This window comes from Miniopterus natalensis, chromosome 17 (genome assembly GCF_054644295.1).
Source record: "Miniopterus natalensis isolate mMinNat1 chromosome 17, mMinNat1.hap1, whole genome shotgun sequence".
Lineage (NCBI taxonomy): Eukaryota > Metazoa > Chordata > Mammalia > Chiroptera > Miniopteridae > Miniopterus > Miniopterus natalensis.
Genome location: NC_142097.1, coordinates 8,832,680 through 8,859,239, shown reverse-complemented (window position 1 = coordinate 8,859,239; position 26,560 = coordinate 8,832,680). Strand labels below are relative to the sequence as shown.

General features: G+C 56.1%; 1 protein-coding gene across 1 annotated transcript in view; it reads left to right on the top strand.

Moving 5' to 3' along the window:
* The window catches only part of NTN1 (netrin 1), a 171,391-nt gene extending 147,773 nt beyond the window's left edge, over window positions 1-23,618 (top strand). The window contains exons 5-6 of the mRNA XM_016222406.2: window positions 9,320-9,394; window positions 23,290-23,618. Of these exons, the coding sequence (XP_016077892.2) occupies window positions 9,320-9,394; window positions 23,290-23,618 (404 nt within the window). The remainder of the gene's footprint in view (window positions 1-9,319; window positions 9,395-23,289) is intronic.
* Window positions 23,619-26,560: the final 2,942 nt, after the last annotated feature.

The following is a 26,560-nucleotide window of genomic DNA, read 5'->3' as shown; positions in this document are numbered from 1 at the left end:
TATGGTGTTCCCCTAACCTCAGGTGGGAGGTGGGCCTGGGCGGCCCAGGGCCGATCACTGACAGTGAGAGAGTGAAGGCCTCCCTCAGCCCATGCCACAGAAGACCCTACACCCAGCACCCCCCATGACCCAGGCCTGGCTAGAACTCTCGGTGGCTTTGCATCACATTTCAGATAGAATCCAGACCGTCTCCAGCCCCACTCTGCGCTCAGGCTATGTGGCTCATCTTCTGTGCCTCTCTTCTCTCACTCTGGCAAGGCACCCAGCCTTTATCCAGTCCCTGGCCCGATCCTGCCTCGGGCTTTGCACAGGCTGTCCTTCCTGCTTGGAACGCCCTTGCCTCAGCTCTTAGCCCCACATCCTTCACACTGTTCCGGTCTCGGTCCTGTGTTACCTCCTCGGGAACTTCCCCTAACACCCTGGCTACGGCCATGTCCTCACTCCCAGGCACTTCCCTGTGCACACAGTTGGCTGGCAGCTCACTTTTCCTTTGTCTCTTGGATTTAACATTTGTGGCATTGGGAGAGGGCGAAGCCACGCGCACACGCAGCACGTCTCAACAGGGAAACCCCATGGGTTAGGAATACAAGTGTGGCCTTGTTAAATACAGATGTCATCTCACTATAGGGTTCACCCCCACCACCTGTAAGTATGTGGTTCCCACCCTCACTGGAGAAGAGACTCACCTCAGAGTTTTAAACACAACATTGCGTACCCGTGGCAGTAAAACTAAAAATATAGACACGACAAACCAGACATAGTCCCACCTCCCAGCGTTTCAGTGCGTGGTATGTTCTAGAATAAAAGCCATACCCCTGCCATGGTTGACAAGCTCCCGCAAACCACTGAGCCTCATCTCTGGCTGGCCCCCCTCACCAGCTCCAGGCTCCTCCTTTTGGTCCCTCACACCTGCCTGGCCTGGGTGTTTCACAGGACTGACTCCTTGCTGTCTAAATATCGCCACCTCACACTGGCCTTCGTATCTAGGTAATTCTCCAGACCCCTCCTCTCCCTGCTTGCTCCCCATTGTCTACCTGCTTAGCGTCTTCTTTGTTGCATTTCCCTGTTGGTTTAAGTTGCATTTCTCTGGTTATTTGAGATGGAACATTTTTATTTCTCTTTATTCCCTTTTTTCCTCTTTTGTGAGTTGCTTGTTCCTCTCCTTTGAATTTTAGGTCGCTTGTCCTTTTTATTGATTCAAGAAAGCTCTTTATATATTAAAGACACTTGTCCTTTGCCATCTATGTTGCAAACACTTTGGTGTATTTTTCCAGTTATTTGCCCCCATAGGTTGCAAGGCAGCTCATGCCCAGCTGCTCTGATAGTGTATTGCTAGAGGCTGCCTTGTTTGGGGGGAGGGGGCCTTGGCCTTTCTATGCCAGAGCCCAAAGTTAAATGGGCATTATGCTGTGGAGGCAAGTAGGGCTTGGAGGTGATACAGTAGGTGGGTGAGACCAGCACAAGTTTGGAGAGGTGTGTCGCTGCTCAAGAGTTGCCTTGGACCCCAGCTCTCCCAGAGGTAGCTGTTCCCTGGGCAAAGTATTTGTAGGTGAGGGTGCTAACAAGGTGGTCTTACCAGGGGAGAGTCATTTAGTCACCTGTTTTAGGACCAAGAGGTGAGAGTTGGCTTCACAGGGAGTGCCTCCTCCATCTGCACCCCACGATGGCTGTTATGAAACCTGTGGAGGGCTGAGGCATCTGGAAAATCGCACACACATCTGGAAAATCACACACACTGAAAACTGGACTCTGGCCTGAGGAGTTCCAGGCAGCTCAGTGGCTCCAGGTCCAGTGGAGCCGAGACACACTCTCTGGGCAGACTGGCCTAACCTGTCTTTTGTCACCTGCTGGTGGGCAGAGTAGCTTAGCCAAAGTGGATGGAGCCAGCTGGGCACCACTCCTAGCCCCAGTGCCTGGAACTCTTGTACCCCGGGGGGGAGGGCAGGAGCTCGTCCCCTGCACCCAGCCCGTGGAGTCTGAAACTCACCCAGCCCTCCAGGTCTGTGTCCTGGGATGGACCCTGATAGCTGGGTGTTCATTACTCATTACCCGCACAGCCCCACTTTCCTGAGTCCCACAGCCCAGAAGCAGAGGGGCAGGGGTACTGCTGAGAGTGAGACCTTGGCCAGCTCCCGCCCTGCTCCAAGGGAGGCGCCAGATGCAGCGCCCCTGGCTCCAACCAGGGATCTCTGGGCCCCGCCTGCCATATGCTCGGAGATGAGCTTCGATCTGCCGAGCAGGCCTGCCCAGCAGGATTTTTGGCACCTGGGCACAGGAGGCAGACCCAAGGGGCCAGCTACTCAAGGTGGAGGAAGAGGAGGGAGGGGCTTGGCCACTGGGATTGGGCCTGCGAGGCCCCTTCTTGGTTCTTGGCTGTGGGTTGGTCAGCAGGGCAGGTGGGAGGAATAAAAGGGAGGGTTGGCTGCTCCCAGGAGGAGCCAGGACGCCAGCCAGCCAGCCAGGATGGGCCTGCTGCGAGCTGCAGATGGTGGCCTCCAGGTCTCAGCAGCTCTCCCCGGGACAGAGCCATCCTAGTGGGGAGCCAGGCGGTCCCCGAGTTTTTCCCTGGCAGCTCCCATCTTATTGGGGACGAAGGAAGGTGACACTGGTGCAGGGGCCCTTGCAGATCTTCCAGTATTTACCTGCACCCTTTTGTAGCCCCAGATGGTCCTCTAAGAGTGTAGGGGCAGGGCGCTTTTTGCTCACCCCTTACTCGCTACTTCTGTGTGTAGCCAGGGCTGGTGGGGGCCCAGCCACTGGGTCCAGCAAGGATGGGAACCTGCTGGGCATAAAATATTGGGGCCCGTTTGGTAAATGAGGTCAATCAGCTGATCGGCAGGGGCTGTGTGTGTGTAAGCGTATGCTGGCTTTTATATTAGGGCTGAACCATATGAACCTGCTTTTTTTTTAAAGCTGAAAAATGATTGATTTTGGGCACTTTCATGTGGTTCATCCTAATAGCTTTCCATTTTTCTCTGTGTTTCTGACCACATCACATTGCATGAAAAAGACACATCCTTTACATGTCCAAGTGGACTCAGTCTTTGAAACTGTCTGGATCCAGTGATTTCTTAAGATTATTTCTCTGTTCAGATTTGATATCTCTTCTTTACTTCAACTTGGTCATTTATGTGATGTGTTTCATTCAGATGTCCAAGATTTCAGCCTGAAGCTATATGCAGTAGCCTTAGAATTTATAAAATCTTTCGTTTGTGGCTATGCCTCCTCCCTACTTCCTAATGTGCATGCTTTCTCTCTCTCTCTCATAATTAGACATGACAGTGTATTGTTTGTTTGGGGTTTTTTGTTCTTGTTTTTAGTTTGTTGGTTTTGGGGCTTTATTGAGAATCAATTCTTGGATGTATTTATAACTCTGAGATTTTCAGTATCTACTTTATCAATATCTACATCTGTTGTTATTAATTCTTTCCCCCTGCATCAGGTTTTGTTTTTCTTGTTTCTAACTTCTAGACTAGAATACACTTTATTTATTCATTCTTTTTTGCTTAAAATAAATACTATTTGTTACATCGTGGTCAGGAAATGTGGCCTGTACAGTTTCAGCTCCTTGGAATTAATTTAGCATTCTTTTATACTTATGTGTTTCTGTCTGTTCCTTTTTGTATTTCTAACAGTATTTGTTTAATATACTTCAGTAAGATGTTATTCCACACAAAACCACATTCTTTTAGAAGCCTACAACTTCTTCTTTAAAGTTGTAAACTTAAACATTTTCCTTTATTTAGTTGTGTCCCTCTAGAAAAGTTATTTAATATACTTGATCCGTTTTTCAATAGAGTTGCATCCATTCTACAGTCATTGTTTTGTTTTTAGATAGCTGCTCTTCTGTGGTCTTAATTTATCACAATTGCTTTTTGTGTATTCTACTTTTCCTGTTTTTATTTTCTTTTGGTATATTACCTATAATTTATTTGCTATCTTCTCTTGTGTTTTGTGGGTTTTTCAAAAAGCACTATTTGATCTAATAGCTCTAAATTGTCAGAGTAAAGCTCGTAATAGCATCTTTTGCATTCTGCCTACTTAAGACAGAGTGGTACTTCCTACCTCATTTGATTTCTCAGTTTTTGTTAATATGATCTAAAAGTTTCAGATCATATTTAAATCACATTAACATAAAGTTAGTATGATCTAAATTTCTATAGTCCTTTATACATACTTATGCATTTTCTGGTGTTCCCTTTGAAACATTTTAAAGTCACTTTGACATATGCCTTCAGTTTTAGAACCAAATTTGAAATCTCTATGTTCCCTGGTTTCGGTGCTCACCACTGGTATGTTCATACTGTGACTTTTCCCTCTTAAACTCCCCTTTTGATTCATTTCATGGTGGGAAAATATCCTCAAGTATTTCTCTCAAAAAGGATATATGATTGGAGAATTTTCAGAACCCTGTACCCTTGAGAATGCCTTTTGTTTATCATGGGCTGCACACATATGAGACAGTCTAGCTAGGTATAAAATTCTTGGGTCACAAACGTTTCACTCCTCAAGACCTATAGACACTGCCCCATGGTCTGCAGGCCAGCTGCTTCTTCTTGATCTTTCATCTGTATGTGGTTTTTGCTCATCTTGGTGTTTCATAGGTTTTGCAAAGATATATGTCTAGGTGTTGGTGTCTTTTCCTTGATTAAAAAGTAAATAAAATCAGTGAGCCCTTTCTCTGTGCACATGTAGGTCTTTCTTTAGCTTAGGAATACTGTCGTGGGTTATTGTTTCTATTCCATTTGGCCTCTGCTGTAGTTCTCTCCCAATTATATGTCACCTCACTACTCTTCCACTGTATCCTTATCATTTTCCCTTTCATGGTTTCCGTGTCTCTACCTTTTTCCTCTAAATTTTGGGAGGACTTCTTCAATTTATTCTCTACATTCCTGAATCAGCGTTCTACAGTATCATTTTTTTTTTTACTGTTTCCAGAGTGGAGTTTAACTGTGCCACTGGGTTTTTAGGTTTTGTTTTTCCAGCTCTTCTTTCTCTCCTACGCCACCCTTTTTATGTCATCATATATGGCCATTTCAGATTAGCCTAGTCTCCCCTTATGGCTTTCTTCTCTTATTTCACAGAGGATATCTTGTTAGATTTTTTTTTTTAAGTCTGCCATACTCATTTGGTTACATATTGTCTATGACTGTTTTCGAGCTATGGCAACAGAATTTTGAATAGTTGTGATCAAGACCGTATGGCCTGCAAAACCTAAAATATTTACTTTTGGCACTTTGCAAAAAAAATTGCAGCTCCCTGTACGAGCATGACAGCTGGATTCCTGTTTGGCCCCAAGTGGGATGGTGGGGGGATGTATGCAGCTCCACCTCCAAGCCCTGGTTCTACCAGACTTTTCCTGGATTCAGTCTCTCCACAGAGGTGGTCTTCTGTCTCCTCTGCCTGATTTTCCCGCTCTCTCCATCAGTAACTTAGAAATGCAGGTTCAGATATCCACTGCAAACACTGTCCTTCCAGTCCCTATCCTTCCGGAAGCTTCCCCACAAGAAGGAGGCCACTGCCACCAGTGCCCCACCCACTTCCTGCCCACTTGTTTTCTGGTTGTCGTCTCTCTGCCATTTTCCCTTCTTTTAGGATCTTTCTGTTCATCAGACAAAGAACTGTGTCCGGAGGTAAAACCTGGACAGGTTTAGCTTGTTCTACCACCATCTGCCTTTAATTAATAGAGATTGCTCCCAGATTCCAGCATTGGGTCATCTATCAGTTTCGTTTTTGGCATCAGTGTGAATTTTCATTTTTTTCATTGTCTTTATAGCTATTTTGGAACAAAGCAAGGAGGGGCTACATGGGCGACTGCCAAGTAGATGCCATTTTGAAGAAGTCGAAGCTGCGCTTTAAAGCTGCGGCTTGTCCATCTTGAAGCAGTCTCTCTAGCTTTGTGTGTATTTGATAAAAGAAGAAAATACAGGAACATTTCCCTTATCCAGGGACCACTCGTCCAGTGACCTCAGTTCTCTGGCATACAACCAAAACAAAGAGTCCACAGCAGCCAGAGAGCTGCCGGTGTCCGCGTCCCGGGGGTTGTTCACTTTACCCAGAGGAGAGCATCGCAGCCTCTTACTCCAGGCCGTTTACCCGTGTTTTACGTACAGGCCAACACGCCCGGTCTTTCTGTTTCCTTTCAACTAAATTGGAAGCAGCAAATCTGAAGAGAGTAGGGGACATTTTACAGCAAGAAGCACACTGCCCTGACAAGAGTTTCTGGCTGACCCAAAGGAAAGGCAGGACCCCCACACAAAAAATACACCTACACCTGCTCAGCGGCTGGCTCCATTTCCCGTAGGGGCAGCCAGCCCGCGTTTCTCTGTGTGAGCCCACTCCCCTCTTCCCACACTCACCTGTCCAGCCTTCCCCTGCCGAGCTGGGTGCTCTGTGCAAGTCATGGGTGCAGAGACTCTGTCTCCTTCTGCCACAGCTGTAGTTGATCCAGACAGTGGTTTCTAACCCTGGCTGCACATTAGAATCACCTGGGGAACTTTATAAACCTGGACACTCGGGCTGTCCCTTAACCAATAACCAGAATGTCTTGGTGGGACTCAGGCATGGGTGTTTTTTACAGCTTCTGGCTAATTCCATTGCATGGTGCAGATTGGGAACAAGGGGATTAGGAGCTCAGACTCTGCAGCCAGACCACCTCATCTGTAAATGGGGCTGATGGGCAGGGTAGAGAGCCGCGCAGCGGGCCCCATTAGTGCCTTGAGTGGCTGCCCCCCCAGAGGTGCAGACTGGATATTATGGGGATGGCTATGATTCACAAGCAGGGTCTTGAGCCGAGCTAACTAGGCAGTGATGGGTGCCACACGTTCTAGTAGGATTCCTGTCTCAGGTGGATGCTCGGCTCTGAAAAGAAGAGCTGTAGATGTTACTGGGAGGGAGAGTGGAGAGAGGGAAGGGAGGAGGGGAGAGCTGGAGGTGCAGGGGTGGGTTGTCCCAGGACTCGGCTACCTTCCCTTCCGGCAGTGCAGAGTTTACTTGGGGTGGGCACCGGGAACCTTTCTGATCTCCCGTTTCCTGGTCTTTAAGGGGTATTTGGTCCCTGCCTGATGGGGTTGCTGTGAGGCGCTAAGAGCTGACGTGCTTCGAGGCTCTCTCTCCCTGGCTGTCAACCTCAGGGCTGAGATGCAGGATGTGGCTGGACCCACGCAGAGGGGGCAGGGTGCAGATTTCCTCCTGACCAGAATGCAATACTGACGGGGCCAGTGACTTTCCTAAAAAATAACCAGAAGTGACGAGAGTGGATTGAAGGCTGTCCCTGGAATAACGTCACCCAGCACCACTCACATTCCAATTCGCTTCCCTAAGTGGAGACAGCAGGGTGGGGCGCCAGCCAGTGTACCCAGGACCACAGGACTTACGCACAACCTGGTGTAGCCACAGCCGTGGCTTTGCTGTGAGCGTCATCTGTCCCTGAGCTGGCAGAGATGTGGCTGAGAGCAGCGGTTCCCGACAGTGAAGTGCAGTGTGACGATGGTGGTGACTGCCATTTATCTGTGTGCTCAGGCGACCTCCCCTCAGCTTAACCTCTCGGACTTGGCCATGGTAGAGTGCAGGCCACTCTCTCTGGATAACCAGTCCCTGCATTCCACGAGCTGCTTCCTCCAGTGACCAGCCAGCCAGCCAGCCGGCTGGCAGGAGGGACTGGCTCTATAGCCTCTGGTGCCCGGAGCAGGGCATCCTGGGTTTGGGGGGACCAAGGGCTCAGACCCCAGGGGAGCAGGCAGGGGACTGTTTTTTTCCTCAATTCCTGAGACTGGTTTCTAACTAGGTGCCCCAGGAAGCTGGCTCAGGAGGCATTAGGGAGCTGCCAGTCTGTGATCCCAGGGCAGTGGGGTGGAGCTGTTTCGACTTTAATTGAGGCACCGTCAATGTATCTCAGGCCCTTGAAGGAGGCAGCAACCTCCTATGGGGTGAGATGCTGACTTGGAGGTGATCTCTGACTATTTCCTGAGACCTCAGCCATGGGTTGCAGGGGGAGGGCACTGCGAGGCCTGACTTCATGCTCTAGCTTTGTCCTGTGCTCCCATGCATATTGCTCCTTACCCCTAACTTGGCCTTGGTTTTCCACTCTGCAGAACGAGAGGCTGGCAGCTGCTCCTAGCCAGTCACTTATGTCTCTGTATGTGTGTCCCCTTCACCTTTTTAGTCTCCCGTCCCCACTCCTCACCGGGACATATACCCAGCCCGCAGTCCACGAGTTGCTGGGATGCAGGGTGCTCCTTATTCCCAGCTCTGAGCTTAACACCCTGCTCCCACCAAGGGGAATGTTGGTATTTACTGAGACACAGCATGAGCCCAGTGATTCTGACATCCCAGGCCTGCCTTCAAGACCCAGTCTCGGTGTTTGCTGTCTGGGATGCATTGGGCAGGTGGCCTCAGTTTTCGTAGCTGCAGAATGGGAATAGCACCCACACATCACAGCATGGTTGTGAGAATTGAGCGCGAACCAGCATGTCAAGTAGTGGTGCAGGGCAGGCTGGAGTGGTTAATTGGGCCTCTGTGGACCTCAGGAGGGTATTATACCCCGTCCAGAGAGCAGCAGGAGCTTGCAGGGAAAGAGTGTGATGGGCTGGGGTTTGGAGGTGTGCTTTTGGTGGGCTGCCACAGGCCACCCTCAGGAGAAGCAGGCCCGATTTCTGGCAGGCCCAAGATCCTCCACTCCCTGCCTGGCTCATACTCGGCCTGTGGGAAGCCCCGCAGTGATACCTGGCAGCCACAGGCCAGCCGCCCTGTCTCAGCAGTAGGGCCCATTAGAACTGAACTCGTCTGCGGGGGCATTTTACTTGCACACTCCAGTAGAGTGGACACCAAAGGGGTTTTCTAATACTTCATGGGCTGCTAATTTCCTCCGTGACCTCTTTTGTTGGGGCCTGACCCCAGCCAGAGGCTCCGCACCGTGAAAGCCAGCGCCTGACACAGACCCGGGGCGCGGGGTGACAATGAGGCCTCTATCGGCTTTAATCAGACTCCACTTGCGTCTTAAGAACGGGGGGAATTTGTGTGGTGCTCAGAAGCCCTGGGTGGCACAAAACGGGAGCCCCCAGAGTCCCTCACAGAGGCCAAGCGGGCTCTGTGTGGCAGCTAAAGGATTCATCAGACTGGAGGGGGTGGGTCCGGCAGGGGCCCTTTGTCCCAAGCGCCTCTTTAGAAGCCAGACCTGTCCTGAATGGCCGCCTGCTCAGCCTGGCCCATGGGTATCACAGGCCTCTGGGTATTTAGGGAGGCGGCCTCCCCACTTGCCCGCCAGCCTATTCAGCACCAGCCTAATTAGGTTTTGTCTGTGCTCTCCCCTCCCCTGCAGACTGCGATTCCTACTGCAAGGCCTCCAAAGGGAAGCTGAAGATTAACATGAAAAAGTACTGCAAGAAGGACTATGGTGAGTGAGGTGGGGCGGGGCCCCGTGGCCAGCGAGCAGCTGGGGTTGCGGTGCAAGTGGCCCTGTGTGGGTGATGAAGTCCTTGTGACCGAACAGGATCCGAGCTGGACAGATCCCACGCCCAGGATTTCTCATCTCTTCCATCCCAGTCCTTGGAGGCGAGGGGCATAAGGGCCACAGGGACTGGGTTTACACCCCAACCCTGCAGGGCAGCACCCAGGCCGGGGTGGGAGGTGGGGGGGTGTCCATTCTGCAAACGTTCAACCTGAGACTCTGTTGCTCGAAGTGAGGTCCATGGTATGTTTAAAATGCAGATTCCTGAAGCTAGAGGGGCTGAGGTGGGTCAGGGAATCTGCCTTTTAAACAGCTCCCCGGTCATTCTGATACACCTGACGTTTCAACACAACCAATGGCAGCTGCCGGGCTGCCAGCCCTGGGAGCCACCTGCAGAGAAATCCTGTCACCTGAGCCCTCAAGCTCCCTAAACTGGGAAGGGCTGTCCTGTCCCCCTACACTCTGTGCACTGTTCTCCCTTCCCTGCGGACAGCGAGCCCTCTGCACCCGTCCTCTGTTGAGCTCCCCTTTCCCACCTCCTTGTGCTCTTGTTGAGAATCTCCTGAGCCAGCCCCCCACAGTGGGAGGTGAGGTCCCTAAGGGTGTTCTCACTGGCCAGACACCATGTGACACAGGGTCACAGCCTGGTTTGGTCCTGGGTCCTGGTGGATAGGAGACAGTTGGGGAGCCTGCAGGAGGAGGGGAAGCATTACTGGCCCATGGGCAGTTGTGTGCAAACAGCTGAGGGGCGCTTCAGAGCAGGACAAGCAAACAAGTCCCAGAGAATCATGCAGCCGTCCACTGGCAGAGCCAGAAGGCCCCTGTGTAGAGACTGAGGCATCTGCGTGGGCAGCCAAGGTCCGGGTCACCCAGCCAGGAAGTAATAACACAGCCTCGGGCTGGCCTTCCCACCGTGGGCCCTCTTCCTGACCTGCTAGGTCTGGCTGATTTGGGCTGGCATTGGTCTTCCGTCTTCCAGACCTGGCTCCAGCTGGATATGACCAGGTCTCACCTGTCCGCTCTCCAACTGGCCCCTCCAGGGCCTTGGTGGCCCTGCCCACTCCAGCCTCACTCTGGCTCCCTCTTCTGCCCAGTTTTCCAGGTCTGCCCTGGTCATGCTCCTCCCGTGGGACCTGGGGCAAGTCCAGCTACTTTCCTGAGCCCCAGTGTCCTTGTCTGTGACACAGAGGTGTCGCACCTACTGTGCATGCATGGAAAGCACCCAGCCCAGCCCCAATGTCTAACAGGCTCCCAGTACAGTGACCTTTACCAGTTCACAGCGAGCTGGGTGGGCAGGGAGGAAGGAAGGACCAGAGATGGAAGACGGGGTGAGAGGTAAGGCCCCGGGATGAGGGGGCCTCACGGCACAGACCCTGCACTCCACCCCTTTTCACCCTGGGCCTCTGGGAGCCTGGCCCTGGAAGGCAGGCCCCATGGGGTCCTAACTAGGCCGGCTATCTGAACGGAATGTGAGGGTTTTTTTCTTTAATAAGGACAATGGTTGGGACCTTTTAGCAGAATGAAGTGAGTGATGAGGCCCAAAGGAACCCGAAGGAATCTTGAGAACTTCCGAAATGTTCTCATTTTACTGCGTGTGCACATACACGTGTGCTCACACACACACCCCCCACTCTGCCACCCTGGCACACCCCCGCCGTGGCCCCGGCCTCCCACAGGATGAGGCAGAGTCAATTCAGAAGGGGCCAGGCCATGCACATCCCTGTTCAGACCCCTCAGCCGTTCCACAGTAGGTTCCTGAAAGCCCTTAAAGTGTTTGCATCCTGTGGCAATGCAGAAACTTCCAGCTCCCTCTGGAAGGCAAAACTTTGGTTTTGAAAACAAACTTTGAAGTGGTTTCAAGGTAAAGGATGCCCTGTCTGTGAGCCAGGGTGGCAGCCACAAGGAGAGGCCCCAGGTGGGGCCCTGGACCCCTGAAAGAAGTGCAAGTAGGGGTGTCCCTCCCACACCAGGAGCAGGCCTGGGCCGGCCCAGGGGGAGATGAGCGGGAGGAGGGTGAGAGGAGGGTGCTGGCCTGGGGTTCGGCGAGTAGGTGAGGCCCCAGAACAGGCCAGGCAGGGAGGCCGGGGCCACATAACCTCTACTCCGACACCTGGCAGGGAGCCAATTAAGAAGTAGGGTTCCTTCACCTACAGATAGCACGGGGATGGTCCAGAAGCTGCTAATTAGAACTTGGGTTTGCACCCCTGCTGGGTGATGAGCGGGCTCCTCCTCCAAGGCCAGCTGTTGCATAGCGAGGATTTGGGTCTCCATGGACCAGAGCAGTGGCTGGGGGAGGCGGGGCAAGAGGAGTGCCTAGGGGCTGGCTGGGGGTGTGCGTGTCCTGCCCTGTGTCCTCGCGTGGCGTGCATGTTTGCCAGTGAGAGAGGGCCCAGCCTGGGTAGGGTTGGGGTGGGCACCAAGCAAGGCAAGAAGGCATTGGGGTGAGGGAGGGACTCAGGACCACACCCCTCCATGCTTCTCACATTTATCCGGAGAGAGCTCAGGAACAGGGAAGGGTGGTTGGTCCATTTCTCTTGTAGGGAAGGGAGCCCCAGAATCTGGACACAGATTCCTGATTTGCTCAGTGACTTTGGACAGGGATCCTCACCAGCCTGGGCCTCAGGGTCCTCATCTGTCAATGGAGGTGTGACCAAGGAGCCCTGACATCCTTCTAGATCCAGATCATGGCTCCACCATGCCAGGTGCCATCTCCAAGGGCAGGGGTCCACAGTGACACTGTCATTGCAGTACCCCCCCCCCCCCCAGGGCCACCTCAGTCCTCTGTTGCCCTCTAGGGGAATCCAGCTCACCTTGCAAATGCTTGACAGCGCCTGCGAGAAGGCTAGTGTGGGCCAGTTGTTCACGGAGGACAGTTTTTATTATTTTCAAGTGTATTAGCAGTTCTGCCAGCTTCTCAGGAAACCCAGCCTTGGAGGCCCATCCTTTCCGTAAATGCTCTAAGTGAGTGTGTGACTGCGAGTGGGTGTGTGTTCACAGGGTCTGCATCCTCTGTTCTGATACAGGGCACAGTCAGAGCGTCTCTGCTGGAGTCGCCCTCTCTGATGCTTGTTCTGGGAGCCGGGCTCCCCAGCCTCTGCCAGTAGCATGCAGGGGATCAGGATGACTGATGACACCTTGTTCCCAAGCATCTGTTGTGTGAAGGTGTCGGGCCAGCCCTGCCCAAGGGCTGGGTACCTCGGCTGATGTGGGAAACACCCCTGGAGCCTCCCCACTGGCATGGCGTGGAAGAGGCAGAGGAGGGCCTCACTCGCCCACTTCCCTGACCCGCCCTCACCCCACCCAGGCTGGGCCTTAGCTCAGCCGACCCCAGGCCCTGGCTCTCAGCCTCCCGACTTTCTCCCCTTCTCCCTTCCTTCCTCTTTACTCATCCTGGCCCTGTTCCTTCGGAGGAGCCGGTGCTCACTCACCTCATGTTTGCACAATCTCCCGTCATCTCACACAGCTGCTGTGCACAGTCACTCCCATGCACATGTACATACATGCACACACATGCACACGAGCACACAGAGCACACATGCACACACAAAGCCCAACGGTGCATAGCCAAAGGAGTCCTGCTTATTTACGCACCTGTCCCTACCCCAAGTGCTTCCCTCCTTGTAAACTCGGTTGAGTGCCTGCTGGGTGGCCCATCCTGCTCTGGGTGCTGAGCTTACAGATATGGAGGAGACAGAAGCTTAGCCCCCAAGGAGCTTCCAGTCTAGGAGAGGTACAGACACAGATGAGGGCATAGGAGGCGGATGTGTGGCTGGGGTCCAGCCTGAGGTGGGCATAAGCAAGACAGCCTGCCCTCTGAACAGGGCGGGGAGGGAGGGCTTCCTGGAGGAGGGAGCCCCAGTAGCCAGTGTTCACTGGGCAAACCAGGGCTCTCAGGCAGAGGGAGAAATTCTCCAAGCACAGAAGTACAAACAGCTGGGGAAATGGAAGAAGAGTGTGGGGTGCTGGGTGCAGGTGGGGGCCAGGGAGAGGCTAGTGTGGGCCTCAGCAACCATATCCACAATCATGTCCAGAAATACTCTGACCCCACTGGGAGCCAGTTCAGCTCCTGCTGGCCCCAGGGGCTCCTGCCCACTCCCCGAGCCACTGCCTCGGGTGGCCCGTGTGTCGCTGCAGGCCTCTTCCTTCCCCCTGAGATTCAGACAGAGGGGAGACAGACAGTCACACTCTGGAAGGTGAGGTAATCTCACTTTTGCCAGTTCTTGGAAAAATTATCCATTCCCAGAAATGTTTATTAGTCACCCCTTTGTTGAAAGATGTTTTGGCACCACCAGATGGAAAAATCAAACGCCTTTCACAGGATGATTTGTCTCGAGTATTCCTCCTGAGATCCCACAGGGCCACTGCTGAGGAGACAGCTCAAGGGGGATTCTGTTGGCACCTGTGGGGAGAAGCTGGGTTTGTGGGGCTGTGTAAGTTCACATGTGCTTTCTTGGGGCCCCATGGCAGAGGTGGGCCTGGGGACCTAAGCGGAACCCCAATTTGTAGCAACACACCCGGGTGTGCCCTGGTACCTCCCAGGGCAGTGGACACCCAGGGAAGAGCCTCGGCAGGCCAGTGACTGTTGGTCCCCGGCAGGCCCTGGCCCGGGCAGCCCACAGCCTCGTTCTCACTCCTAGTGAGCTCTCCAAGGCTCCTGCGACGCAGGAATTAGTTTCGGTCGATGGGATCTCGAGGCTCAAGATGATGAAATAACATGCCCAAGATCAGGAGCCCCAAGGCCGAGGTCTCTCTACTCCCCCGTGCCAGGGCCTGTGGGCACACAATCCCTGAGGGCGCTCAAGAGCTGGTTCCTTCACAGGACCCTTGACTCTGAGCTCCTGATAAGCGTCAGGGGAGGCCACAGAGATCTCTTCATTGGAGTCACCATGCTGTTGTGATTGTTACAGCGGTGGGGCTGTGGGAGGTGATGGAGCCGAGGTGACGGGTATCATAGTGGGGATGTCAGTGATGGTGGCACAGCCATTCTGGTGAGGGGCCTGGCCTTGTAGAGGAGGATCATGGGCAGAACCACGATGGAGGACAGGGACACCAGCCGCGGGGGGGTGCGAGGGCGCGGGCGGTGGGAATGCCTGCAGGGGCTGTGGCGCTGCGGAGGTTAGCGGTGTGATGCCGGTGGAGACGGGAGATGATGCCGGGCCCTTGTTCAGCTGCTCACGCTGGGAATCAGATGCGCAGGGTGGGCAGGAAAGTCACACACTTGGGCCTTTCTTTCTCCAACTCGCCCTGGGCATATGGGGCCTCCCAACACATGGTGGCCTTTCCCCCTCTCTCTACCCCTTCCCCTTCCTCTTCTTGACCTCGGGGTCAGTAGCTATTCTGACCAAGACCAATCCCTTCAAGTGCGGAGAACCAGGCGGTTACTAGCCGTGTCCTGAAGACGAAGTTGCTGCGTCTGCAGGCTGCTGTGACTCCGGGCTTGGGCGAGGGTGCAGATGTTAGAGGAGCACTCTGGGCGCTGTCCCCCAACACGGAAGGCTGCCTGGGGAGCCGGGCAATTGGCAGAACCCTTGCTGAGGCCAGAGGCAGCTGGCGATAGTGAGGCCAGCCCCCTACCGGCAGGCATTGCCCAGAGCTCCGGGGAGCAGGAGCAGCCCAGCCAGCAGCACGTGGCGTGGTGTTTCAGAGGCTCACTGACCCTTCCCTGGGGGTCACCGGCCCCCTGGGGTCCTCCGATTTCCCCACCAGATGTGACCTTCCCCCCCGCCCCCAGGGAGTACCGGCCCCATATGGAGGCCAGATGTGGAGCTGGGTCCGCATGAGTCAGCCTGGGGTCCTGGAATGCGGGTGACCACCAGGTTGGGCAGGGAGGGCTGGTGGGCCTGTGTGACAGCTCAACATAAAAGCCCAGAGGGTGCTGCATTGATGGGGATCTCTTGCCACGGGTTGGTGGGTGGGGGGCACTGCAGTCCTTCCTAACACCGTGACTTCCATCCCCTCAGACGGGAGCTGAGTCAGGCCCTGCACCTCTATCCCTCCCAGCGAGCTCCAGGGCGGTGGCTCCAGTGAGGCCTGCCCTGGGGTCTGGCAGCTCCCAGCCCTCATCTGTCCCCTCTCTGGAGCTTTCTTCTGTCTTTGCTCCTCACATTATTTTCCCTCCTCTGGACATCCTGTTTTTTGGGAAGGAGGGGTGGTTAGGGAAGGCTTTAAGAAGCCACAAAAACCATATAATGAAAGATATACCTCCTCCCATTTTCCAGATGTGGACACTGAGGCTCAGAGTGGGGCTGGGGGAGACAGGGATCTGTGTAAGGTGCCTTGAGAGCTGGTGCAGTCGGGGCTGGGGACACAGGTCGTGCTTCTTGGACAGCCAAACAACACTTGTCCTCTCCCCTCTCAGCAGGGACCTGTCTCTGGAGTCACAGAGCACTTCTCCCACCCATGCTGGACTCAGATGGGCATTTTCCCTAGTGGGGTCAATCTGGTGGGTCTAGATGCTCCCCTTCCCCTGAGGCTAGTGCCTTTGGCACCAAGCACCTCAGTCACTGTTCCTGGGGCTTCCTCCCTGAGACCTGCCTGGATCTGGGAGGTAGTCTTCACATACCTACCAGCTCCGCCGGCCTGTGCAAGACCTGAGATGGGAGATTGGGGCAGGCTCATCACCACACTTGAGGTCACCACACCCTCCCCTGCAGCCAGGAGCTGTCACAGATCAGGAATACCTTTTCAAGTGCCCTTGACAACCAAATTGATCCCCCAGGTGAATGTGCCAGGCTAAGGGTCACACCCATCCTGGGGCTTTGGCCTCCCTAGCAGGGCTCTGGTGTCCAGTCTGGGTCTTGCTTTGTTCCAGGTCTGAGCCCCTTTTTTGGGTCTCCCTGGAGAAGCAAGTTTCATCCTTGGGGGGTGGTTTGACTTTTAGGAGCTGGAGCAACTGTGGTATTCAGAGGGGACAGGAGGGGACAAAAGTAGCTGTTGGGTGCCCACTCCCCTAGGACAGGGCTGTACACATGTGTCCTGGGGAGGAGGGGCTGCTTTCCTGCAAAGGGGCTCCCTGGAGGCTGGGGGCTTACTGGGGAAGTGGTTGTGGTCAGGACTGTTGCTGGGGGGCTCTTAGATGGGCCATGCTTCCCCGTGGAGTAGGATTAATTTGCAGCCAGAGCCCCCTCTGCACCAGGCGTTCTATGAACTCTGGAGGCTGAGGAGCCCCGAGGGACTTGGCAGTGATGAGGGCCTGGGCTGATGCCATGTGGGGGAAAGCCAACCCTCTCGCCTTCTTTTCCAAAGGCTGGGACCCCACTGATGCTGAGGGGGTGGGGAACCCTCATTGCCTGACCTCTCCAGCCAGGTGGTCCCCAGCGGCACAGCCAGCAGGCCTTGCCCTCCGTCTGTGGGCTGGTGGGGGGAGCAGGCTAGGTGCTCCAGCCAGCCTGGGAGCAGGTGTGGGTAGTGGAGCATCTCATGAGGCTTTGTGAGGCCCTCAGAGAGGGGAGTCTCACCCCTCCTCCAGGGTGACACTCTGGCAGCCCTGGCCATGCACCGGGGGGGGGGGGGGGGGGGGGAAGCACTGCATTAGGAGCCCCTCAGGCTCTCTCAGTTCCTCCTGACTGGGAGAGGGGGACATCCTGGGGTGTCCTCCCTGGTGGCGGGCTCTATCTCTCTTGGGATCCTTGTCTAGAGGGACCAGCCGCAGTGATGAGAGCACCTAGCCTGGGGCAGGATATGGCCCACCCAGGTCCACTCTCTTACCTGATGTCTTTTTAAAGAGTTTGGCCCTCTCATTCCCAGATGTCCTGAGGTCCCTTCCTCTGGGGATCCCTGTGCAGTCAGATGGTCTCAGGCACCTAACCCCTGTCCCCTCCCAAAAACACAGCCTGAGCACTGCGCCCTGGCAGGGGAAACTGAGGCAGCCTCCACATTGCTGTTGGTTCTCATGGGCGTAACATTCCTCCTTTGGCTGAGGGGAGGAAAGGGGAACCTTTAGCCAGCTCTCAGTTGGGTGATCCTACTTCACTCAAGCTCTGAGGCAGGGCCTTTGGGGGGCTGGGGGTGGGGCAGCCCCTGGATTCCTGAGGATTCCTGGAGGTGGGTATGTGGAGCTGGTGGCTGGATCTGGCCACAGTGAGCCTCCAGCCCCACCTCATTTAATGAAAACTGGGCAGAGGCTGCTGTAACTCCCGTCTCGGGTGTGTGGGCCCTGCCGGCCGCCCTGCAAGCCCCATGTGCTCCATGTGCTCCCCAGCCCATGGCAGGTTAGCTGCCCCGAGAGCAAGAGTTGGCCCTGCTCAGCGGTTCCTTACCTTCACAGGGGACTGGGAAACATGTGGTCAGAGCTGCATTTTATGAAAGCAGCTGCAACTCATGACATGCTTTCTATGCTGGGAGATTTATGGGGCTGCATGGTTTTAATGGTTTCTGTGGGGTTAGTGTCCTCCCCCCATTCATCCTGGCTGCTGTCTCAGAGGCAGATGGGTGACAAGCCTTCCCTAGCTGTACTGGCCTAACAGGAAGGTATGGCTGGGCTGGGGGGAGGCCAGGGGCTGACCACCCAAGTCTCCTTGGGAGGGGCAGCTGCTGGGAAGCCCCTGGGGGCCTGCTGCAAGCAGCCCGTAAATCTAGGAGACCTCCAGGAGGCAGGAAGCCTCCCTACAGAGGTGTCCAGCGCTCAGGGCTTGTGGGGAGAGGAACGCAGCCGGCAGCCCCAGGGGCCTGGGCCAGGGCCACTCCCCCGGGCCGCCCCAGCAGGTTGTCTGTCTCAGGTGGGCTGGGCCCGCAGAGGGATGAGTAACAACTGTATACTCCCTGACCTAGCAGCTTTCCTAGAACCTGGCCAGGGCCTGGAGCTTTGATCCCAGCCCTGGGGGTGGCGCGGTATTGTCTCCAAAATCTGTGGGGTGGGAGCATCAGTCAGCTGGAAGCTGCCTTCTGCCACTGACTGTCCGAGGTGGTGGCAATGCCAGGTCCTCAGAGGGCCCAGTGCTGATGGCTCCAGGTCTCCTGGGCCAGGGCTGGCGCTGGGAGGGAGAGCGGCAGGCTTTGAATGAACGGGGTGGAGGACGGGGAGTGCGCCCCACTCCGGAGGAATCCGCGCACAGCAGGGGACCTGGAGCTTCCCACTTCTCAGATCGCCTTTGATGGCCTGAAAATTTCCCAGCGTGGGAGTCTGTAGAGGTTGAGGCACCCTGGGCAAGATAGCCAGAGGTCTGCTCCTCTGGAAGGACACACAGGTGCCTGGCACTGGGCCGGGGACAGCAGCTGAGAGGACCCCAGGGCTGGGCCAGGCCCCCGGTCTGCCCGGTGCCTGCCTCCTAGTCCCCTGCCCCTCGGCCAGAACCAGCCCAGCTCCGGCACAAGCTCTTCTTACTGATTGGCCTCCATGGGCCTGGCCCTCAGTCCCCTCCTTGTTCCCTTGGGGTCACAGCATCCCTCCAGAGCCAAGCGCAGGCTTCTGCTGAGGGACAGAGGCATGTGCCTCTGCCAGTCCAAGTGGCAGGCTTGAGCAGAGCAGGGCAGTCAGTCCTCACAGCCTTGCCCAGTGGCCAAGAAGGGTCACTTGCATGAAAGGCCTTCCTGTGAGCCCCGGAATTACTGGGGGGTGGCTGCTGCTCTGGCTGCCTGCGGTCTTGCTAACAGCTCCGCGCTGGCCAGCTGCAGGAAAGGGGTGTTGGCTACACAGGTACAGGCAGCTCAGGGCCTCCAAGGCCAAGAGGCAAGTGCAGCCTGGCCCCTGGGACCTGCAGGCCTTGCTCCCTGGGGCCTGCTCCCTTCCACCTCACTTTTCCATGGATGTCTGTTCCCTCCTGCAGACCCGCTTCCTCCACAGCTTGTTGGGGGCACCCCTAGGTGCCACGGCTGCGTGGGGTTTTCTGGAGCCAGCCTCATCCATCCCACTTTGTGGGCTCCGGTTCGCACCCCAGTGTCCGCTTTTGTCTGCGCTGAGAGCAGAGCTCCATGGGGCATTTGCAGCAGTCGCCCAGCCCGAGCCCTCGTTTTCTGTGCGGGGCATTCGAGGTGTGGACCCTGAGATGGGACCACTTATCTCTGAGGCTGGGTCCAGGCTACCTTTCTGGCCAGCGTCTGCCTCAGCCACTCCCTTGTCCCTGCTTCAGGGAAGGGCTCCTCTGCCTTCCAGCTGCGTCCTTTTTCCTGCAGACCAGTCTCTGGTTTAAGGGGTCTCAGTGCACCTCTTACTATCCTCTTCTAGTCTCACCGCCGGCCTTCGTGAGGGTCATCTCACCTCCCTCAATTCTGAATACAGGGTGGGGGGGTTCTCTCCATGTCCCATGCTCTGGTCTCATTGGGGTCAATTTAAGACCTCAGTTCAAGGGGGCTGAGGCGTCCTAAGGTCTGAGACTAATTGGCCTGGAGTGACTGTTGTGTGGGTGTAAGGGGCCCGCCCTCGGAGCCATGGTCCTGGGATGGGCAGAGCTGCCGAGGTCACTGTGCCCAGCCCCGGTCGGGTGATGCACAGCCCCCAGGAGACCGTGGTCATTCCCAGCTCCCAGCAGCAGGGCTGTCGGAGGTGGCAGCAGCCTTGGTGCTGTGCCGGGCAGTGCCATGCTGTGCCGGGCTGAGTGCGCCGGGAGCGTGCTGAGCAGCTCTGCCTGAGGTCACCGCTTCAGTGTGTATTTTGAATATTTTCAGCTGTATGTGCACTGCGGGGACTTGGCCCGTGCACTGCGTGTGCAGCTCATACTTGGTGGGCTGTGTAATGTGCGGAGGCGTTGCCAAGGGCAGCGGAAATGTGGATTTTTTCCAGTATAATCACACGAATCCTACCACCACCCTCCCCAGCCCCTGCCCTGGGTCTGTGCTGTCTCACCCCATGGTGAGGGAGCTGCCAGGAGCTGCTAGGGTGGGAGGGGCACAAGGGCCAGCGCTTTGTCCCAGTTGACCGGTGTCCCCTGCTTTGACGCCTGGATTCTCTAGAATAGCGAGGTTTCCAGGGAAGGGTACCCCTCAGGCTGTGTCCTCAGCGTTAAGTGGAGGCCCTTCAGGCCCATGCTGGTGGCTCCTGGGGCAGTGTGTGTGGGGATGCTCTGGAAGCCCTGCCTGGTGATCAGGGCTTTCCCAGGGTGGGGGATTCAGATCAGGGAAGGTGGGGCCAGCTTCAGGCCCTCCTGTGAAGGGCCATGTTCTTTGGAGTCCAGGGAATAGGACTGTCCAGCCAGTCCTCAGAACGGATGGGGACCCTCAGGCCTGCTTCCCACCTGGCCCGCAGCTGAGGCCCAGCATCTTGGAGAGTCACTGATTCTAGTTGCTGGGGCTGCCAGGACGAGGCACCACAGGCGGGGGCTTAAACAACAGACATTTATTTTCTCACAGTTCCAGAGGTTGGAAGCACTAGATCAAGGTGTCAGCAGGGTTGGTTTCTTCTGAGGCCTCTCTCCTGAGCTTGCAGGTGGCTCTGTGTGTGTCTGTGCCCCAGTTTCCTCTTATGAGGGCAGCAGTCATATTGGATTGGGGCCCACTCCAGTAACTTCATTGTAACTTAATCGCCCCTTTAAAGACCCCATTTCCAAATATGGCCACCTTCTGAGGTCCTGGGAGTTAGGACTTCAACATACGAATCTGGGCATCAGTTCAGCGTGTAACACCAATAGATGCTCCGGGCCTAGGATCGATGCAAAATTCTCCAGCGGCCCCAGCCTGAGCTGCCTTCTGTAGCATCCTTATCAGACCCCCCGGCCCTCCCTGGCTGGGGAGACTGGCTGGCGGGGCATCTGTGGTCCCATCCAGGGGAACCGCCACGTCCTGAGGGAGGCTCATTCAGTATTCAGCTCAGTCCCGAGGAGAGGAAACCAGGGCTCTCAGGGAAGGAGGGGGGGGCGCTCCCCGTTGCTTAGCTAAGGGGCACTCAGTTGCCACGGTGACCTCTCTCTGCACAGTTAAACACACACAACCCAGCCACTTCTCTTGGGCTGGAGGGTTCCCTGCCCCCCATTAGAGTTCACACTGAGTGTTGAGTCCCTTGGTGACAAAAACATGGAAACGGTTGCCATGGCAGCCATTCTTTGGAGCCCTCAGACTGGAGTGCAAAGTTCAGGATGCCCAGGAACAGCTGAACTGAAAATATGGGAAAATCTGCAACTTCCCTCATCCAGAAGGATGAGCTGGATGGTGTTTGATGCTTTCCTGGGCCCAGCCATCCCTGCCCCTCCCTACCACCCCGGGCACAGGAAGGGCCCTGGGAGTGAAGGTGGCAGAGTGGCCCACAGAATCCTTGAGAGAAGTCAGCCAGCAAGGGAGCCAGGCTGAACTGTGGGTGGGCCCAGTGCCTGGAGCTGTAAGTGGGCAGGTGGTGACCCCTAGGCATTCCCCAGGGACACATCCTCCTGGTTGCTGAAGCCCCTGAGCCTGCTGTGACTCAGTTTCTTTACCTTTAATATGGAGGGACAAACTGCTGCTCCTTTCTCAGGAGGGCTCAAGTCCACTCAGCTGCCAGGGTAGTCTTCAACCTGGTCCAGGGGTGAAGGGTACAGGGCATTCTGGGTGGGCTCAGCAAGGGGAAGGTGCCCCGTTCTGACCAAGGGGATGGGGAATATGGCCCTGGGCAGTTGGACCTGGCCCAGAGAGCTGGGGTATGGTCAGTTCCTATAGACTTCCTCTAGTCTCCCTGGGCCCTCTAGACTGGGATCTGAGTCCATGAATGGAGGTCATTGTGGCAGAGGCCTCTCCATTTATCCCTTGGACTGGGGGGAGTGAATATGTATCCCTCCATCAGCAGTTCTCCAAGTAGGCCCTATGGGGCTCTGGTGGCTGAAATGCACCAAGCAAGAGGCTCTGCAGTCAGGGTTGTTTGGGAAATCAACACATGCATGTGCGCATGTGCACGTGTAAACACACACAATTTTTAGATTAAAGGCTCTGAAAAGTCCTGCAGTAAGGAAATCTCTTGACTTTAAGCTAGTATTTGAAAAATATATTTGAGCAACATTTTCCCTCTTTTTGTTTTAAAGTATTTTCTCCTATTTTTAAAAAACCTCTTAATCTGCAAAAATAACATTTGGTGACATTGGCTAGGGCACTGATTTTCAGTGTGTTCTCTGGATCAGCAGCTTCAGCAGCACTTGGGAATTTGTGAGAAATGCTGCTTCTCCCCCCTACCCCAGATCTGCTGAATTAGATACTCATGTTTTGACAAGTCCTTTGATTCGAGGACTCCTACAGTAGGGGAAAGAGCAGAGAATTGGAAGAGGAGTGACCTGGCGAATTTGAGAGGTGAGGGTGGTAGGGAGGGCAGCCTGGCAGGGATGTGAAGTGGGCACTACAGGAACCGTGGACTCTGGAAGAGGTGCTGTGGGCACCTTGAAGGGCAGGTTCGGGGTGCACCGCACCTGGGCTCTGAGATCCCATTATGATTTTCTCAGGGTCAAGGGCAAAGTTGTGTGTCTGGAGGTGTCAGGAGGCTTGGTGTTAAGTGGTTGGGGCCTTTGAAAATGCCTAGGGGCGCCCACCTGAGGAAGTCCTGTGTCCTGTCCATCCAGCACTGCTCTGAAGGCACCTGCCCTGGGCAGATGGACTCTACCCAGAGTGCTGGGCGCCGGGTCAATTCCCGTAGGTTTCTTCTTGCCTTCCTGGACCCTAAGAACCTAAGAGGGGGCTTGTCCCCAAAGGCAGTGCTGGGTGCACTTCAAAATAGGCATGAGGTAAGGCTTCTGAAGCGGTGACCCAGGTGTCAGGAGGTGGGGTTCCTCCTCCTGGCCACCATTCACCCATCCCGTGGGACACCCTGTGCAGTCACTTCCCAGCTCCGTCAGCTAGGCTGCCCCACTGTCAGCCTCGGAGAGGAACAGGCAGACAGGGCCGACCTGGCCAAGGAGCTGGGGACACCGGCGGCACCCGGGTCCTGTGGCCCACCGCCTGCCTGTGCTTCCTTGCAGCCGTCCAGATCCACATCCTGAAGGCAGACAAGGCGGGGGACTGGTGGAAGTTCACGGTGAACATCATCTCCGTGTACAAGCAGGGCACCAGCCGCATTCGGCGCGGTGACCAGAGCCTGTGGATCCGCTCGCGGGACATCGCTTGCAAGTGCCCGAAAATCAAGCCCCTCAAGAAGTACCTGCTGCTGGGCAACGCGGAGGACTCGCCGGACCAGAGCGGCATCGTGGCGGACAAGAGCAGCCTGGTGATCCAGTGGCGGGACACGTGGGCGCGGCGGCTGCGCAAGTTCCAGCAGCGCGAGAAGAAGGGCAAGTGCAAGAAGGCCTAGCGGAGCGGGGCGGGCGGGCCTCCCGCAGGGCTTCCGGGCGGGCGGGCTCGCGGCCTCTCCCGGCGGCCCCGCCCCTCGCCCCGAGCGCCGGGCGGAGCCGCAGCGGGGAGGGGGCGCAGCGGGCGGCCTGGGACCCGCGGCCGAGACTTAGCTACCTCACGGGCCCTTCCAGAGCAGGGACGCGCCTAGGGCCGGGCGGGTCGCGTGGCGGGGGCACGGGCGCAGCGCCGGGCGTGGTTCGGGAGAAGGGGACGTGAGGAGAACTGTGAATTCTCAGGCCCCCAGGTGGGCCGGGGTCCCGAGCGAGCCCGGCCAAACCACCCCCCAAACACAAAAGACCGAAAATCCCCACCTTTCCCCGACCCTTCCTTGTCACAGGACCCCCTGGTTGGGATCATTTGGGCCCCTCTAAAAGGGGCTAGGCAGGCATTTGGGGGCGGCTGAAGCAGCCTGTGCCACCAGGATTCCCCATGCGGGCTGTGGCCTCCTTTGCCACCTGCTGAGCTGGTCCTCCTGGGTGGGGTGAGGCAGAAGCCCCTGCTGGCGCCGCCCCTGCCCAGCTGGGGTTTGGGTGCAGGCCCAGGATTCTGGCCCATGCAGAGGGCCGTGGACCTAAAGACACCCCTGAGGAGCTCAAGCCGGGTGGTCACTGCCTCACACTGGAGCTGCCTGTTGGAGGAGGCACTGGGAAGGCACTACCTCCCAGAGAGTTTCCTTTCTGGAAACTTGGAACCAGCCCCTTTATGACATTTTCCAGGGGAGGGGGGAGGGGCACTGGCTGGGTTTATGGCAGTGACACTATTTGTGTAATGACATCAGCTCCCACAAGGCCCCTCAGCAGTGTCTACAGCTGGGAAGGGCCTGGATGGGCATGGAATGCAGGCTGCAAAGGAGGTTAGGCCCGGCTGGGGGAAGGGGCTGGCGGGAGCTGGGACTGGGTCTGCTGGCTCAGCAAGGTGCCAGCCTGCCTGAGCCATGGGCAGGCAGGGCCAGGAATGACCAGGTTCCTGGCTACCAAGGAGACCACGACCACTTCTTGTTGCTGCCCTCACTCCTGGCTCCCCAAGGGAAGGGACAGAGGCTGCTAGGCCAAGAGAGCCTATTGCAGCCGCCCCCGCCCTGGGCCCGCCCCTGCACCTGTCTTGGTCTAGCCTGGGCAGTACCTGGCCTACACCTTCCCAGCTTCCCCCTTTGTGGAGGCCTCCCATGCCCCCAGGTGTGGCCAGACCCCCTTTCCAGAGCTGCCTAGAGACACTGTCTTCCAGCAGGCAGCCCAGACCCTCAGGTCCTAGTGTCTCGCCCAGGGCCTGTTCCTGTGCTGGGGCCTGCTGCCTCCTGCCCCTGAGCTCTGCACTGCCCAGAGGCCACCCCCGCACACTGACTTAGAGGCCTGGCTCCCTTCTCAGTCAGGAAACCAGTTCCATTTTCCTGCTGGAGTGTGCCTGCTCAGAGGGTGACACTAAGTATGAGGCGTGGTCGCCGTGGTCAGGCTCCCACCCTCCCCCGCCTCCTCGGCCTCGGCCCATACCCTGGCTGCCATTGAGGGAGCACCTGCTCTGTGCCTGGCACTTTACCCCCACACCCTCCTGTTGTCCTGACGACAACCCCGTGAGACAGGGATTCTCACCCCCACACTCACCAGCAAGGAAACTGAAGCACCTGTGCCCAAGGTAACCAGAAAAATAAGGGGCCGTGCTGCCCCTGCTCACTGCACACTGGCTTTGTGGCCTGCCCACCCGGTTCCCGTAGCAGGCTGCCAGGGTGCTCCTGGGGCGCCACCACTGAGACACCAGGCCTGGTGACTGCTCTAGAGAATAGAAGTGTGTGTGTGGAAATGGGCACAATAACATCTTCAGAGGGGTGCAAGAGAGGTGGGTGAAGCTGGTTGTAAGTTCACCGTAGTGCACCCCTGGAAGGCCCAGGTTCTGGACGGCAGGCCTTAGCTAACCTAAGATGAAGTAGAAAGGACATTTGGCTGCCCGGGGGTGTTTGGAGGGATTCCAGGAGACTGGCAGAGATGCCCCTGGGGGCAGGGAGAGGACAGAATGGCCTTGGGAAGGGATACTTGTCTCTCTGAATCCAGGCCCAAGACGGAGCGTAGGGACCTCTCTCCTAGCAGTGAGCCCTCTGACGCCAGCGTCGTTCGCTGAGTGCCATTAGCACCTAGGAGTTCTTGGCATTTTGCTGCCCATAGTCCTTTATTGGCATTTACTGTTTGGGCTGTTGTCCTGTTTCTATTTACACCCATCTGTCTTCTCTGCCCTGCCCAGAAGGGCCGTGGCAGCCCCACCACCTCCCACCCTGGGTCTGAGTCACCCCAGGTCCATCAAAGGGCCACCTCTGATGGTCTCCGAGGCCCCAGCTCTGGAGACAGAAGCCTGCCAAGCAATAATGCATCTTGCTTTAAATTCAACCAGCCTCTAGGCTCACCCTCCTGCTCAGCACCCTGAGGGCAAAGGCCATCCAGCCTACCTGGTGGCCTGGCCCCTGGGGAATATGTCAGAGTGGCCAGGTGGGGGTGAAGACACTGTTGGGATTTCAGTCATCATAGGCCTTCCGCATCTCACTGGCCCAGCCCGAACCCAGCCCACCGCTCCTGAATCCAGGTACCCAACTCCAGCAGTGGGGACCCCTCCTTGGGAAAGCACCCTCTTCCACCCCCGCCCGTCCCAGGGAGGAGATGGGAATAGGAATTGAGGTGCCCATCTGTACAGTTAGGAAGGGATGTAAAATGGAACTAGATTTTGATTTTGAAGAGTGTATTAACCAGAATTGTGATATGTAGATGTTTAAAGAAAAACCTACCAGATTAGTCTTTTTTTTTTTTAAAAAAAACAGATTCCCCAGTTGCCCTTTTTCTGGAGCCCCTGACAGTGGAGTGACCCTCTTTATTGACACGCAGTAACGCTGAAGATTGGGGTGTAGGGAAGGGGGAGGATATG